At 45.9% G+C, this 12758-nt stretch overlaps 1 protein-coding gene across 1 annotated transcript; it reads left to right on the forward strand.

The window, feature by feature from the left end:
- Positions 1-9996: 9996 nt before the first annotated feature.
- On the forward strand, positions 9997-12083 carry GDF9 (growth differentiation factor 9). The gene is made up of 2 exons (XM_069869167.1): positions 9997-10435; positions 10861-12083. The coding sequence occupies exons 1-2, from the start codon at positions 10006-10008 to the stop codon at positions 11811-11813; spliced, it is 1383 nt and encodes a 460-aa protein (XP_069725268.1). The 5' UTR covers positions 9997-10005; the 3' UTR covers positions 11814-12083.
- The last annotated feature ends 675 nt before the right edge of the window (positions 12084-12758 follow it).

A 12758-nucleotide genomic window follows, 5' to 3' on the forward strand; every position in this document is an offset into this window, starting at 1 on the left:
CGAGTGGAAAAGAAGCTGCGAACATCAGAACCTGAGGTGTTTCCAACACAACTGGCTCCGTGTTGGAGGCGATTTCCCGGTCTCTCACCTGGCCCCCCACGCTGCCGGGACGGCTCGGAGACGGCGGCAGCTCCCCGCGAGCATCAACGCCGCACAAGCAGCTTCCATACACAAGCTCTGCCTCACCGGGGGGAGCTGCCCTTGGGTCCATTACATTGCATCGCGCACAGCGTTACGGTGGCAGTGGAAAAGGAAGGAAAGCAAACAGCGAGCTCGGCTATTTCATTATCTCACCAGTCAATTATTAACGATGGTGCTGGTGCTGCCCAGCAGTTGGGCAGCCGCCACGACTCCCATGTGGGCACAACTGAAAAATTCCATCTAGATGCTGTCAAGGCCACAGCAGAGAGAGACAGCGAGGTCCCTCATCCCCCAAACCCCAACACGCTCCCTGCTCCCACGCATCCCACCAGGATGGCATCACCTGAAGAGAATCCTTCGCTCTGCCACACCTTGTCCTTCGCTGTCCCAGCGTGAGATATCGCCCCTATCACACTGGCTGAGAGCCCTCGCTCCAGGGCAGCCGAGAAGCACTGCGAGACAAACCCTAATGAAACATAACTGGAAGTAGTTTAAGCCAATAAAGTAGCTAGATTTAATATTCTATAAAGATTATGTACTACTTTCAGAGGGGGAGAGAAAAAGGGTTGTTTGATAGACGTTAATACAGTTCAAGGAAACACCAAAGCTGTGTTTCACGTGCTGCAGGTTTTTTGGTGGTTTGGGGGGTTCTTTTTTATTTTTTTTTTTTAGTTGGATTTAAACGTTTTGTTCACAAAGCAGCACAGAAGGTGCACAGATTGAGGCTTTCATCTATTCTGCATGACTCAATCAATTCAAGCCTCTGCTATAAATTCCTGCCTCCAAATATATGTGAAAGACCCTGATACTACATTTTATAACATCCTTATCCAGTGAGATGAATTCCTGCTGCTTTCCAGCTGGGCTTAAAAATTAAGCCGATTTTATGCCACTATTTTTTCCCCTCAAACTAAGCTGCCAACTGGATAATGTCACACAGGCAACAGCTCTGATTTGTGCTTATGTATCGTCTCTTAAGGGAAAACCAGGGATTCCATGTTTCCTACGAAAATAACCTGCTCACCCGTGGCTACGTTCAGTTTTCACGTGGTGGCAAGGAACAAACTATTCTCCAGCGGGACGCAGATCCAGCCTTTGGTTTTCGCCTGGCTCCACCACACTGTCCAGCCAGCAGATGCCAAAGCCCCTGCAGGGAGTTCAGAATCCACCCCTTGGTCACTGCACCGTAGCAGCAGGAGAGGACAGGGATTCTTTTGTTGGGAAAATCTCAACCCCACATCCCCTTTGCATAAGGAGAACACAAGAGCCTCTGGAAAAGAGTTTGCTCATGATGCATTTAACCCATGCCTGAAGTTTGTCTATGAGCAACCATTCAGGCTCCTCTTCACAATCCTGTACACAAATAGACCAGCCCTAAGCCCCATTTTTTTTTTTCCACCAGCACACGATGCGATCAGCACCTCCCTGAGCCCAGAGAAGGGCTCCTGGGAAGTTACTGAGTAACTAACTCAGGGTTTAGTCATTGCATTTAAAACTGTTTTCACAAAGCGCCTGGTATCTGGTCAAGCCAAGTGTTCTGCGACAGGAGGCAAGGGGACCCGCTTTCGGGTGCGTTTTGCAGCCCTTACCAAGCACACACACTGCCTGAATTAGATAAAAGTACAAACTTTATCAGCTCAGCTGATCTTAAGCTGCAAAGGAGCCCTGAATGTATAAATCCTTCTGCAATGTGGAATATGCACACACAGCTGCTGTGGGGAATGGGCACGGATAACCTCCTTTCAGCCCCAATGAAGCAAACGTTCAGCACAAGGCAGGTGGCAGATCCCCAAGCTACTCAGCCAGCAGGTCCCCCCGCACGCAGACACGAGCCACAAGCCGCGCGTGTTTCACCCTGTACCCAGCACCGCCCTGAACCGAGCCCCGTTCTGACAGCAAGGCAGACCACGAGATTCACAGAACGATGCATAACTATGAGAGCAAGCACGGGCACCCCGTTAATCTGCATATGAAACAATCATAAACCTCACCGAGACATCGAGTCTACACCCACGCATGCACACAGAACACGAAATGCAAATTCTAGGTCACTGGGAGGATGCACAGGACTGTATTGGGGCATGACTCCCAAGTGGCTGGTTCCTATTCTGGCTCAATGTGCCCTGTACAACCATCGGAACAGGAAAGCCCCTGCATCAGCATCCTTAGCGCTGGATTTCACTTCCAGCTCATGCTGTCAGATGTTCTGCCTCGCACCTCAGCACCCAGCGTTACTGCATCCCAAAAACTAAAACCACCAAGCCATAAAATCATCATCCTCCCGAGAGCAAAGGATCTCCCAGGTGATGAGAAAGTGCACTAGTCAGATTACTTATGGACTATTTAAATAAATGTATTCACTTTTAAAGACATGCATAATTTGACACAAGAAGGTTAAATTCTGTTGCTAGCCTTAAAGTTTAAGGCCAACTGAAGCAAATGGCACTTTTACATTGATTTTACCGTTTTGAACCAAACCTAAATGACACCCAAAGAAACGAGCAGGAAATACACAAAGCAATTAATTCTTTACATACACTTGAGATAAATACATCCCTTGTTTAATGAAAAGTTTACATTTGCCCTCTCTGGTTTGAGTGTGAGAAGCTGGAAGCCGGGCAGGCGGCGCAGGGGAGCTCACGCAGGCAGCCCAGCCACAAGTGGAAGATCTATGAGGCTCCAGTACACCAAGTAAAGAATCTTTAGATATTTAAGTCACTTAAAACCTAAAATCAAAGCATGTGCATTTTCCAGAGACTTATTAATTGGCCAGACTTGGGAAGGCATCAGAGGGAACAACAAAAAGCACATCCCTGATGCAAATCCATGCAAACCAAAATCTAGTTCCTTTCTCCAAAGCGTGGGAAACAGTGACAGGTCAGCAGTACTGAAAACAGGCAAGACATCTTTTTTTTTCCCCCTTCTTAGAAATACGAGATTCATTTGGTCTTCATTTTCCCAAAACTCCAGGCAAAGCAAAAGACAAGGATGCTGATTCTGAGCTGAAAACCTCCAGCACAGCCAGGATGAGGAGATGAGCACGTTCCACCCAGCAGCGCCCCAACAGTTGTGGTCCCTCATCCCTCGCCTCGGAGCCAGACACGGAGCCCGTGTCCGGGGTGAGGGCAGGAACGCACCCACAGCCCCGTGCCCTGGGCTGCCCCTGCCCAGCTCTTCTCCAGCCACATCCCAACGTTCATTCTGTGATGCTCAGATGAGATGTTGGCCTTGGCGCCGCCAGCCTGGCCCTCCGCATGGTGGGCTTGCACCTCAGCACTCAATAACACCAAACGAGATGCATCAGAGCACAAAAAACCCTCAGGGGCAAATTCATAAATAAATACATTTGCATATTCTCTCCCCCTTCATGGCTGGAAATTCTCATGAGGTTCCCCCCCCCTCCACTTTTTCTCCTCTCACCTCCCTTAATTATTCCACCTGGATTTCTATCTTCTAAACGCACAGAGAATTTGTTTTCCAAGTTTTAACTTTAACATTTTCTCCCCAATTTCCACACTGCAGCACACACTGCTGGGGATCCCTCTACTCATCAGACACATCATGAATATTTTGCAAAACACCGGACACTCTAGAGTTAAGTTCGGGACCCTTTAGGACACACTTCATCCAAATACATTCAGTTTCTACCCGACACTGCTTCGTTCTTGACAGTAAATGCTGCTAAGGAGACTTTTCTTGCCAGAAGAAGAATACTATTAACTCGAGGCAGGGGGGAAGGATCAGGGATGCTGGGGAGGATGCGCAGTCCCCCCTCCCCACTCTCGTAGTGAGGAAATCCCTCCTTATTTCCAGCCTAAATCTGCCCCTCTCCAGTTTATCCCCATTGTCCTATCAACACAAGCCTTCGGGAACAGCCCCTCCCCAGTTTTATTGTAGCCCCTTCGGGTACTGGCAGGTCAATTTTAATCCTGGAATTTCTTTTCCTGCAATTTTAAGAAGCATTTTTCTCACTAAGCTCACGCAAGGACTTGCATCTGCACCAGATCTCATAGTAATGCAACATAAACAAGACCCCAACAAGAGGAAAAACACGGTTTCACAAACCAACTCCTACCTTAGGGCTCCAGCTGAACCCCATGCAGAGATGCTGCAAGAGGGGCCAGAACTGGGCTGCAGCCTCAAGCTGTGCCAGGGCAGATTTAGATTAGATAAAAGGAAAAATCTCTTCACCAAAGGGGTTCTCAGGGAGGTGGTGGAGTCCCCATCCCTGGAGGCATTTAACCAACAGGCAGAGGCACTCAGGGAAACTGTTTAGCATTGGACAGGTACAGTTGGACTCTACCATCTCAAAGGTCTTTTCCAACCAAGCTATTCTATGTCATTTTATTTGAAAGCAATAAAAACATTTCTGAGAGAAATACAAGCAACTTACCCACCCCGTGCGCCGTCTCAGGGGAGGCTGGAGGTAACAGCAGTAGGCTTGACATTTGCCACAAGTTTTATTCTTCAGGGCTTTCTTTGCTCTCCAGGCTAGAAACAAGAGCTTGCCAGGCAGGAAAACACACCAGGAAGGCTGGAAGGGGTAATAAAAAGCTTCGCAAGCTCCCCCTGCCAGCACACCAAAGCAAGAAGAAGAACATCCAACATCAGAGCCTGGGTTCCCAGCTTTTTTTAAAAAAAAGTTTGTTCCAGATGTTTTCTTTCTCCCTTCTGAAAAAAGGGAGGGGAGAGAACTACAATCCTGCCCACGTGTTTATGAACAGGAGGAGGAGGAGGGAAAAAAAACCAAACGAGTTCCACCTACTCCTTTATATCTTTTCACTGGATCTGTCTAGATACCCACAGTGCCTAAAATGTACCTGAGTGCAGCATCACATAACTTCACCATGCACCTAAATTAAGTATAAAACACTCCCAAAAGCAGCAGATCGCTGTCTCCAGCCTCCCTCCTTAACAAAAAGCACACATGGGGCTGCCCCACAGCTTTATACTGAGGGCACAGCTGGGGAAGGGTCATTCGGCTCACAGGCCAGGTGAAAACTATTCCAGCAACACAAGGGAAAAGGCCAGAAGGCGAGGAGGAAAAAGCAAACCCCACCCCAGATAGCAGAAGCCCTGGATTAAATGTGTTCTGACACTTGACCTTAAAGTCACTTTTTATGATGCATGCACCTCCCCGTCACAGGAATAGCACACGCAAACAAAGGACAGTTTGTTCATTAACTTCAGAAGTTTTATTTCAATAAAAATTTAACTGTATTAAAAGACTGCGTCATGACATGGGTAGTCATTTTTGTACAGGCACACAAACCTCCCTATAATGGCTTTTCAAAGACCTACATGAAAGAAGTCAATGTCACAGACTTCACTCTTTGCAGAATGTGCATACCACAACCTCGACTCATCCCCTTTCACTGGGGGGTTCTCAGATGCTCTGCAGGCTGAAATAATGGAAGCGGGGGCTGCAGAGCCCCCAGTCCTCTGCTGTAGGATCCTCCAGGAACCTTGCTCTGCTACTGACAGAATCTGCAGCTTTTGTTTCTTTTCAGAGAAGCCACACTCTTCATTTTTTTTAAAGAACAGCTGATTACTATGAGTTCTCCACATGGTATTTGCTTAGCTGTTCAAAGTGAGAGTGCCGTACTCCAGCAACCATCATCTACACCCTTCCCCACTCATCACGCGGATGGTGACAAGCAGTGCATCAGTGAGCTGTACCCGGAACTCTCGACCCAGCAGAGCCTCAGGAAGAACTCCAGAAGCACGTGCCCTCACATCAGCACAGCAGAAGAGGTTTGGCAAGGATACCACACTGATATCCACACGGCCACCAGTGCTCCGGCAGCAAAGGCAAAACTGGGCTCACCTTCCACGGCTGAGTGAGCCTCTCGGGTCTCTCTTTGCTGACCATTTGTTTTCACAACAGGATGAAGTAAAACTTTTCTCACACTGCTGCCTATTAAGCCACTAAACTCATGTACTAAATGAACCAACTCGCTGATTATCCTGTTGGGAACATTTATTAATTCTAGTTGTACAAAGCGTCGCCAAGGTCACCTCTCCCCAGTGCTATTACACGCTCAGTTTACAGCCGTGCCACACAAGGCGACGGGAAGGCCACGTGCCCCAAGGACCGGCAGCAGCAGCTGTGAAACGTGCCACGATCCCCGCTTGGCACCACCTTCCTCCACATCCTCTCAGAAGCTGTTCTCTTTACCTTCATCGCTGTTGCTTTGCACAGCGGAACTTCATACTCACACCAAGCTATTTCACCTACCAGCTAATATTTTCTAACACTTGGAAGACTATTTATATGAACTGCTTATAGAATCATAGAATAACCACGTTGGAAGAGACCCACACTACTTACTTTTATTGATGTATAAATCGTGCAATAAACCAGAGAATACATTTCACTTTTGGTCAGAACAGCCTAATCTAATATACAGTGCAGGAGATACTAAAACTGTTAGTAAAATGATACTTCCATAAATATAGAATCTAGTTCAATAAAGCTAGAAACTCCGGATAGAAGAACTAAATTGTCTCTTGGACCAGATAAGTCTTTTAGCAACAAAGAATGGACATCTCTTGTGAACAAGAAAAGTGTTTTTGTGTCGTATGCCAACTCTAGGCACCAGTATAATACGATTCCTGTAAAATGGGAGCCCAGAACTTAGACGCAGATGCCTGAGTGAAGCAGTCAGAGACAATGTACTTTTTCTGTTTGATTGACTCACTGCTGTGCCCTTGGTGGGAGAATAAACTATAATATTATGGCACTGGATAAACCCACAGCACATGCCTGGTCCCCTTAGCTCCACAAGGATGTAGGAGAAAGCAGTCTATTTTAGCCAGGGCAGAGAGGGGCCACAGACAGCGATTGTGAAGACAAAGGGGAGGGTGACGGGCCATCAGAGAAATGTCTAGGTTCTATAAGTAATGATAATAAAGTGATGGTAAATTAAAACATAAAGAAACCAAACGACACAGGCAAAACTGCACAGGCGGCAAGAGGAGTAGTCTGCAAGACCAAAGCATAAACTCTCCATGAGTGCCACAGCTCATGTCTGTGTCCAGAATGTTTCAGTTCTTTTCCAAGCTCTTCAAGAAGAGCTGAGCTTTCAGCCAGGAAAATACGTCTTCATGGAACCATTACAAATACGATAAAGAACAGGAAAAACCTCATCCACTGTGCCTGTGAAAAACAGGTACAACTGCAGAGATGAGGGAGATTGCAGTAACGAGCCAGTATAAGAAGAGAATTAGGAACAGAGATGCAAACGGAACCCAATCTCCTGACTGCCATCACTCCAAGGGGTTGCTGATGTTATTGTCAAGGAGATAAAAAATGGGCTGACTTGAGCATAAGCTGCTATCATCAGTGATAAAAGCAGATCTCTGTTTTACACTGTAGTCATAAAATCAGCAGTACATAGTTTTTCAGCTCTGATTCTGTCCTGTCAAACCATTACACGTGTCTGTGCATCGGTTCTTTAAAATAACGGGTTTGATCTTTTTGGTTTATGGCAGGAAAAAGCTATTAGAAATAACAGGAAACATTTCTTCTCTTTAAATGGTTAGAAATCGCTACAGCTCACATCTGTAGAGCAGACTCATAGCTCAGCTGTTCCTCCACATGGGCACTCAGCTACGTTTCTGTGACATTATTAATGGGCCCTGCAGAGAGCACCTGATGCTTCTTGTATTTCAAAGTCCAGCGCATCAGCTCAGTGAGCCGAAAGGAAAGCACTTTGTTTATCAGGGCATAACAGCTATGCCGGTGATTAATGCTTTTGCTCTCTTGTGGAAACAAACAAACGTCGTTATCTGGCTACAGGGCAAAGCTACACATTCTTCAGCTCTGTTTTATAGGACTTCAAATATTAGTAGTAGCTTGTGGTAGTACAGACCAGGCACTAAGTGTTTCCCAGGGAAAAATAAGGAAAATACAGTTTCTGCTGCAACAATCTAACTGTTAATAATAGAGAGAATAAATATTTAAGATGTATAAAGCATGAGACTATAAAAAAGTCAAATAACACTGTGTTTTACTAAACAGGTCTCCAAGCAGTGAGAAAGCTGAAGCCCAGTAAAAAGTCACCATTTGGATGATAAACTGGGTTTGGCAGTGAGTGTGGCTTCCAGGGCTCTCTTTCCTCTTCAACTGCCTTCCCCTGCAGGTTGCTAGGCGTCAGTTCTGCAAGTAGGGATTGATGTGACTGTGCTGGATCTGTAACCTCTTCAGGGGAAGTGAATTCCAGGCTCCTACACTACAAAAAAAGAGTCAGAAATCTCTGGTCAGGGCTAGGTTTAAACCTGCAGCTAAAAATCTACATGGCCTTTCATCTGTTTCATGAACTTTTAAGTCTACTTAAGCAGAATTTTCAAAAGCTACATGTTTAAGAATACCTTCTCCAGTGCAGTGTACATATAAAAACTTGTAAGATTATGTTGGCACTCGCCATGCAGGATAATAGTCAAGGATTTGCTACAACATTAGCATCCAGAAGCACCACTCATGTCCTGTTGAGCCCTGAATTACTCAAGATAGCTTAGTTGTTCTCAGCTTGTCCAGCCGTCTCAGTAGGCTAAAGCGAATATTCACTTTTTGCTGGATTATTTTCCTGTCATTTCAGCTCCCATCACAAGATCCGATAACATCAAATATCAGTGCAAAGGGGAGAGCAGGAATGCACCTTTGGTTTGTGAAAGGGGATAGGGTTAGAAGGCAGCTTAAATTGTCACAAAGCAGCAGAAACTAGCTACGTGTGTTTGAAACTCATGTGAAGTGGGACAAATTCAAACCCACGAGGGAGGGGGCAGATGAGCTTGTTTGGTGCAAGCATGCCTGACTGAAAGATACACTTTTAAAATCAACCAAAGTACAGAGCACCTTGTCCAAAACAGTTTAAACACAGCTGACCTCAGAAGTGACAGCATCCCCTGCTCATCACACCCCAGTCTGCTTTAAGAAATCTAGCGGAAAAGGTTATGTTGTTCCATATTGTAGATTGTTATCTGAATTAATCTTCCACTCCAAATCAAAGAATGCCACACTGACATTTTTGTAAGTTAATTAAACACCCTCCAAGCAAGCAATCCTTATGTAGAATCCCTAAGGTGCGAGAGTTAGATTATGGGTGACATTTCACTAGATTATTGACAGCACAGATTTAATTAAAAACAACTGCCTTGAAAATAGATTTTTCCCCCTCTCTGTTTCTCTAAATAAATAAAACCAATCCCCATCCCTTGAGTTATGCTCAGCTACAAGAGTTTCTGAATAGTTCTGACACAACCAATCTTGCTGATGCTGACTGGAAAAACCTCTGCTGTTTGGAAGCCTCACCTCGGGCTGCAGGTAAATCCACACCGTGTGCTGGAAGGGAAACGAATCTGATGGTACCAGAGCCGCAATCACCTCTCTCAAGTGGGAATTACTGTCTGCAGAGAAGCGAAATGTGAGAAAGATGCTAACAGAAAATTAAAAATGGTTTATCTCTTTTTTTTTTTTTTTTACTAGCTTGTTATTGCTAAAGGCAATAATACTCAGCTTTTTATGCATTTCTGCAAATAAAGAGGTATTTAGCGAAGCCCGGCTCCCCAGCTCCCTCTGGAGGCTGGCACCCATTCTTCTTTTGTAACCTACCACATGAAAAAGGTTCACTCAGAGAATAAGGAGTTTGTTTATGAAATGCTTTCATGGGCAAAGGCTGCAGCCTAAGAGCAAACAAGCATGTGGTTTTGGTAACCAGCTGCAGGTCTTTCTCTTTGGTTCCTAATCAGAAACCTCCCTCCCATTCCACAGCTGCAACATATATAAGGGATTGGGAGCAGGGGTTCTTTTTTTACCTTTGATTGTTTTATGTGAGGCATTTTTTGGCTGCAGCCCTAAGGAGCATGGAGAGTACGTGGAGAATTTGTGTTTGCTTCTACTGCTGCCTCCATTGGCTTTCTTCCACCATCCAGTGCTCCCCCCACTCCAGGGGCCGTGCAGCCTCTGACAGGACCTCTGGGTTACTGGTGGCTCCTGAGGACAATGCCAGTGAGCTAAATCCCTTGTTGCAGCTGCCCAAAGGTGTGAGACGTGGCTATGCCATCCTGCCTCCCCTCCTCAAGGTGCTGTCTGACCGGGGACCCCAGAACTGGGACAGCGAGGTCCCCAAGCTACAGCCAGACTCCAGAGCCCTTCGGTACATGAAGAGGCTGTATAAGATGTCTGCTACCAAGGAGGGGATCCCGAAGGCTAACAAAAGCCACCTCTATAACACTGTTCGACTCTTTACCCCGTGTTCTGAATGCAAGCACCGCCACAGAGACCTCATGAAAGGTAGGTGTGGGGGCACTTTGGCTGCAAAGGTTTAATGGAGGGGTCTCCACGTGCTCCAGCGTAAGATAAAAACACCTTATTTCTTTAGAGTTGTTGCTATTTTAATCCTGATGGCTCTTCTTTCAAACTGTACGAGTTTATCATAACCTACTTCTCCTTGAATGGCATTAGACATAGACTTCTCCACAGTCTGGGAAATGCCACACAAATTGTACTGTGTTCCCGGTAACACTGGTGTTTTGGGCTGACTCATCTTATTATGAATCAGAAAAAACTCTACAACCAGTTCTAATTAAAGTAAGAAAGAGCACCTAAACCATTTCCGTTGCTGCTGTGTTATTCCTGCTTACCCACTTGTGACAGTATTTATGTCTGGTGGAAAATTAAGGTGCACTCCCTCTACAAGATTTTGTTTCTCTTCTCAGGAGATGTTCACTCGGTGGATTTACTTTTCAACCTGGATCGTGTTACTGCTCTAGAGTACCTGCTCAAGTCTGTCTTGCTCTATACCTTTGACACATCGGTCCCCGTTTCCTCTTCCCTTACGTGCATGTGCCACTTATCTGTCCAGGAACAGGACTCTTCTGGCCAAGTGTGTCCCAGTGTTTCACATTCTATAGCTTTTAGCCTGCACCTCGAAGTTAAAAAACGTAAGTGGGTTGAGATTGACGTGACTTCTTTTCTCCAGCCACTAATTGCTACTAAGAGGAGGAATATTCATATGGCTGTGAACTTCACTTGTCTGATGGGTGATCCACAACAGAACACTAAACTGGAAAATCCCGTTAATGTGGCACCAGTTCCCCCTTCTCTTCTTCTTTATCTGAATGATACCAGTGAGCAAGCTTATCACAGGTGGAACTCACTTAGACACATAAGGAAAAACCCTGGGCGGCCCAGGCAAAGGAGCGGTCTGCGTGTTGATCCTACGGGTGACATAGGAAAAGAGCCTTCGCAGGGTAAACGGGCCTCTCGTCAGCGGAGAAATGAGAATCTGAAAGAAGAACCAGCAACTCGACCTTATAATTTGAGCGAGTATTTCAAACAATTCCTGTTTCCTGAAAATGAGTGTGAGCTTCACAACTTCCGCCTAAGCTTTAGCCAACTGAAATGGGACAAATGGATCATAGCACCGCACAGGTACAGCCCTCAGTATTGCAAAGGCGACTGCCCACGGGTGGTGGGGCACCGCTACGGCTCGCCCGTGCACACAATGGTTCAGAACCTCATCTACGAGAAGCTGGACTCCTCCGTCCCCAAGCCCTCCTGCGTTCCTGCCGAGTACAGCCCGCTCAGCGTCCTCACCATAGAGCCCGATGGCTCCATCGTCTACAAAGAGTATGAGGACATGATTGCTACCAAATGCACTTGTCGGTAGTGGGTGAAACCCAACTGGTTTTACTCCAGGTTTGGGTAATTTTGCATTCTTGAAGTATCTGTCGCTATAATCAACTGAACAGTGTTTGTGTAATTCTAACAGCTCTGTAAAAGTGGTTGGGATTTAGCACTGAGTTAGTAGAAGGTGTTTACATCACAGCACTTACTTTTGTAGCGACTCAGCCTATCTCGAATGTGGAATTAAATGTAAATAGTATCTTTTTATTGGAACAATTTTGCATTTAAAATGGGTAAGAGCTTTCAACTGACAGGTGTCTATTTTAAGCTGTTTTGCTACAGATGTAAAAAAAAAAAAGAAATAAATGTTTCTCCTGCATAGCCCTCGTGTTCAGTGCCTGCTAGTCTTCCTCTGCGTGAAGATGATTCAAAGGACAGAGTTTCCAAACCCCCCTGCGTTCTAGCAATCCTCACCCAAGTGGGAGGCGAGGTGCGGCTGGGCAAGGATTCCGATATAATAACTCAATAACAACTATCTAATTGTTGTTAAGCAGCTATTCTTTGCTGCCCAGGGAGGTGGTTGAGTCACCTTCCCTGGAGGTGTTTAAGGCACGGGTGGACGAGGTGCTGAGGGATATGGTTTAGTGTTTGATAGGAATGGTTGGACTTGATGATCCAGTGGGTCTCTTCCAACCTGGTTATTCTATGATTCTTTATTAGCAGTGCTGGATGTGTGGATTAGAGCTGGATGCTCCAAAAACAGGCATACCAAGCAAGGAAACGTGCATCTTTAATAGTACAGATCTATGCATTTTTTTCACCACCCCACCTCCAAAAAGGGTATTCTGAAGAGTCATAAACATCTCTCCACACCATGTTTATACGCGCAGACAATCTGTTGGGTGGTCCCTATCTTCTCTGTCCCACTCAGCCCTGGCGTAGGATAATTTCGTTTAGCAGTGTGATGTGATCACAGACGTCACTATCT

Source organism: Phaenicophaeus curvirostris, chromosome 15 (assembly GCF_032191515.1).
Source record: "Phaenicophaeus curvirostris isolate KB17595 chromosome 15, BPBGC_Pcur_1.0, whole genome shotgun sequence".
Lineage (NCBI taxonomy): Eukaryota > Metazoa > Chordata > Aves > Cuculiformes > Cuculidae > Phaenicophaeus > Phaenicophaeus curvirostris.

Coding starts and splice junctions, on each gene's coding strand:
- GDF9 (XM_069869167.1), top strand. CDS start 10,006: ATGGAGAGTACGTGGAGAATTTGTGTTTGCTTCTACTGCTGCCTCCAT. Junction 10,436..10,860: donor CCACAGAGACCTCATGAAAG/GTAGGTGTGGGG, acceptor TTCTCTTCTCAG/GAGATGTTCACTCGGTGGAT.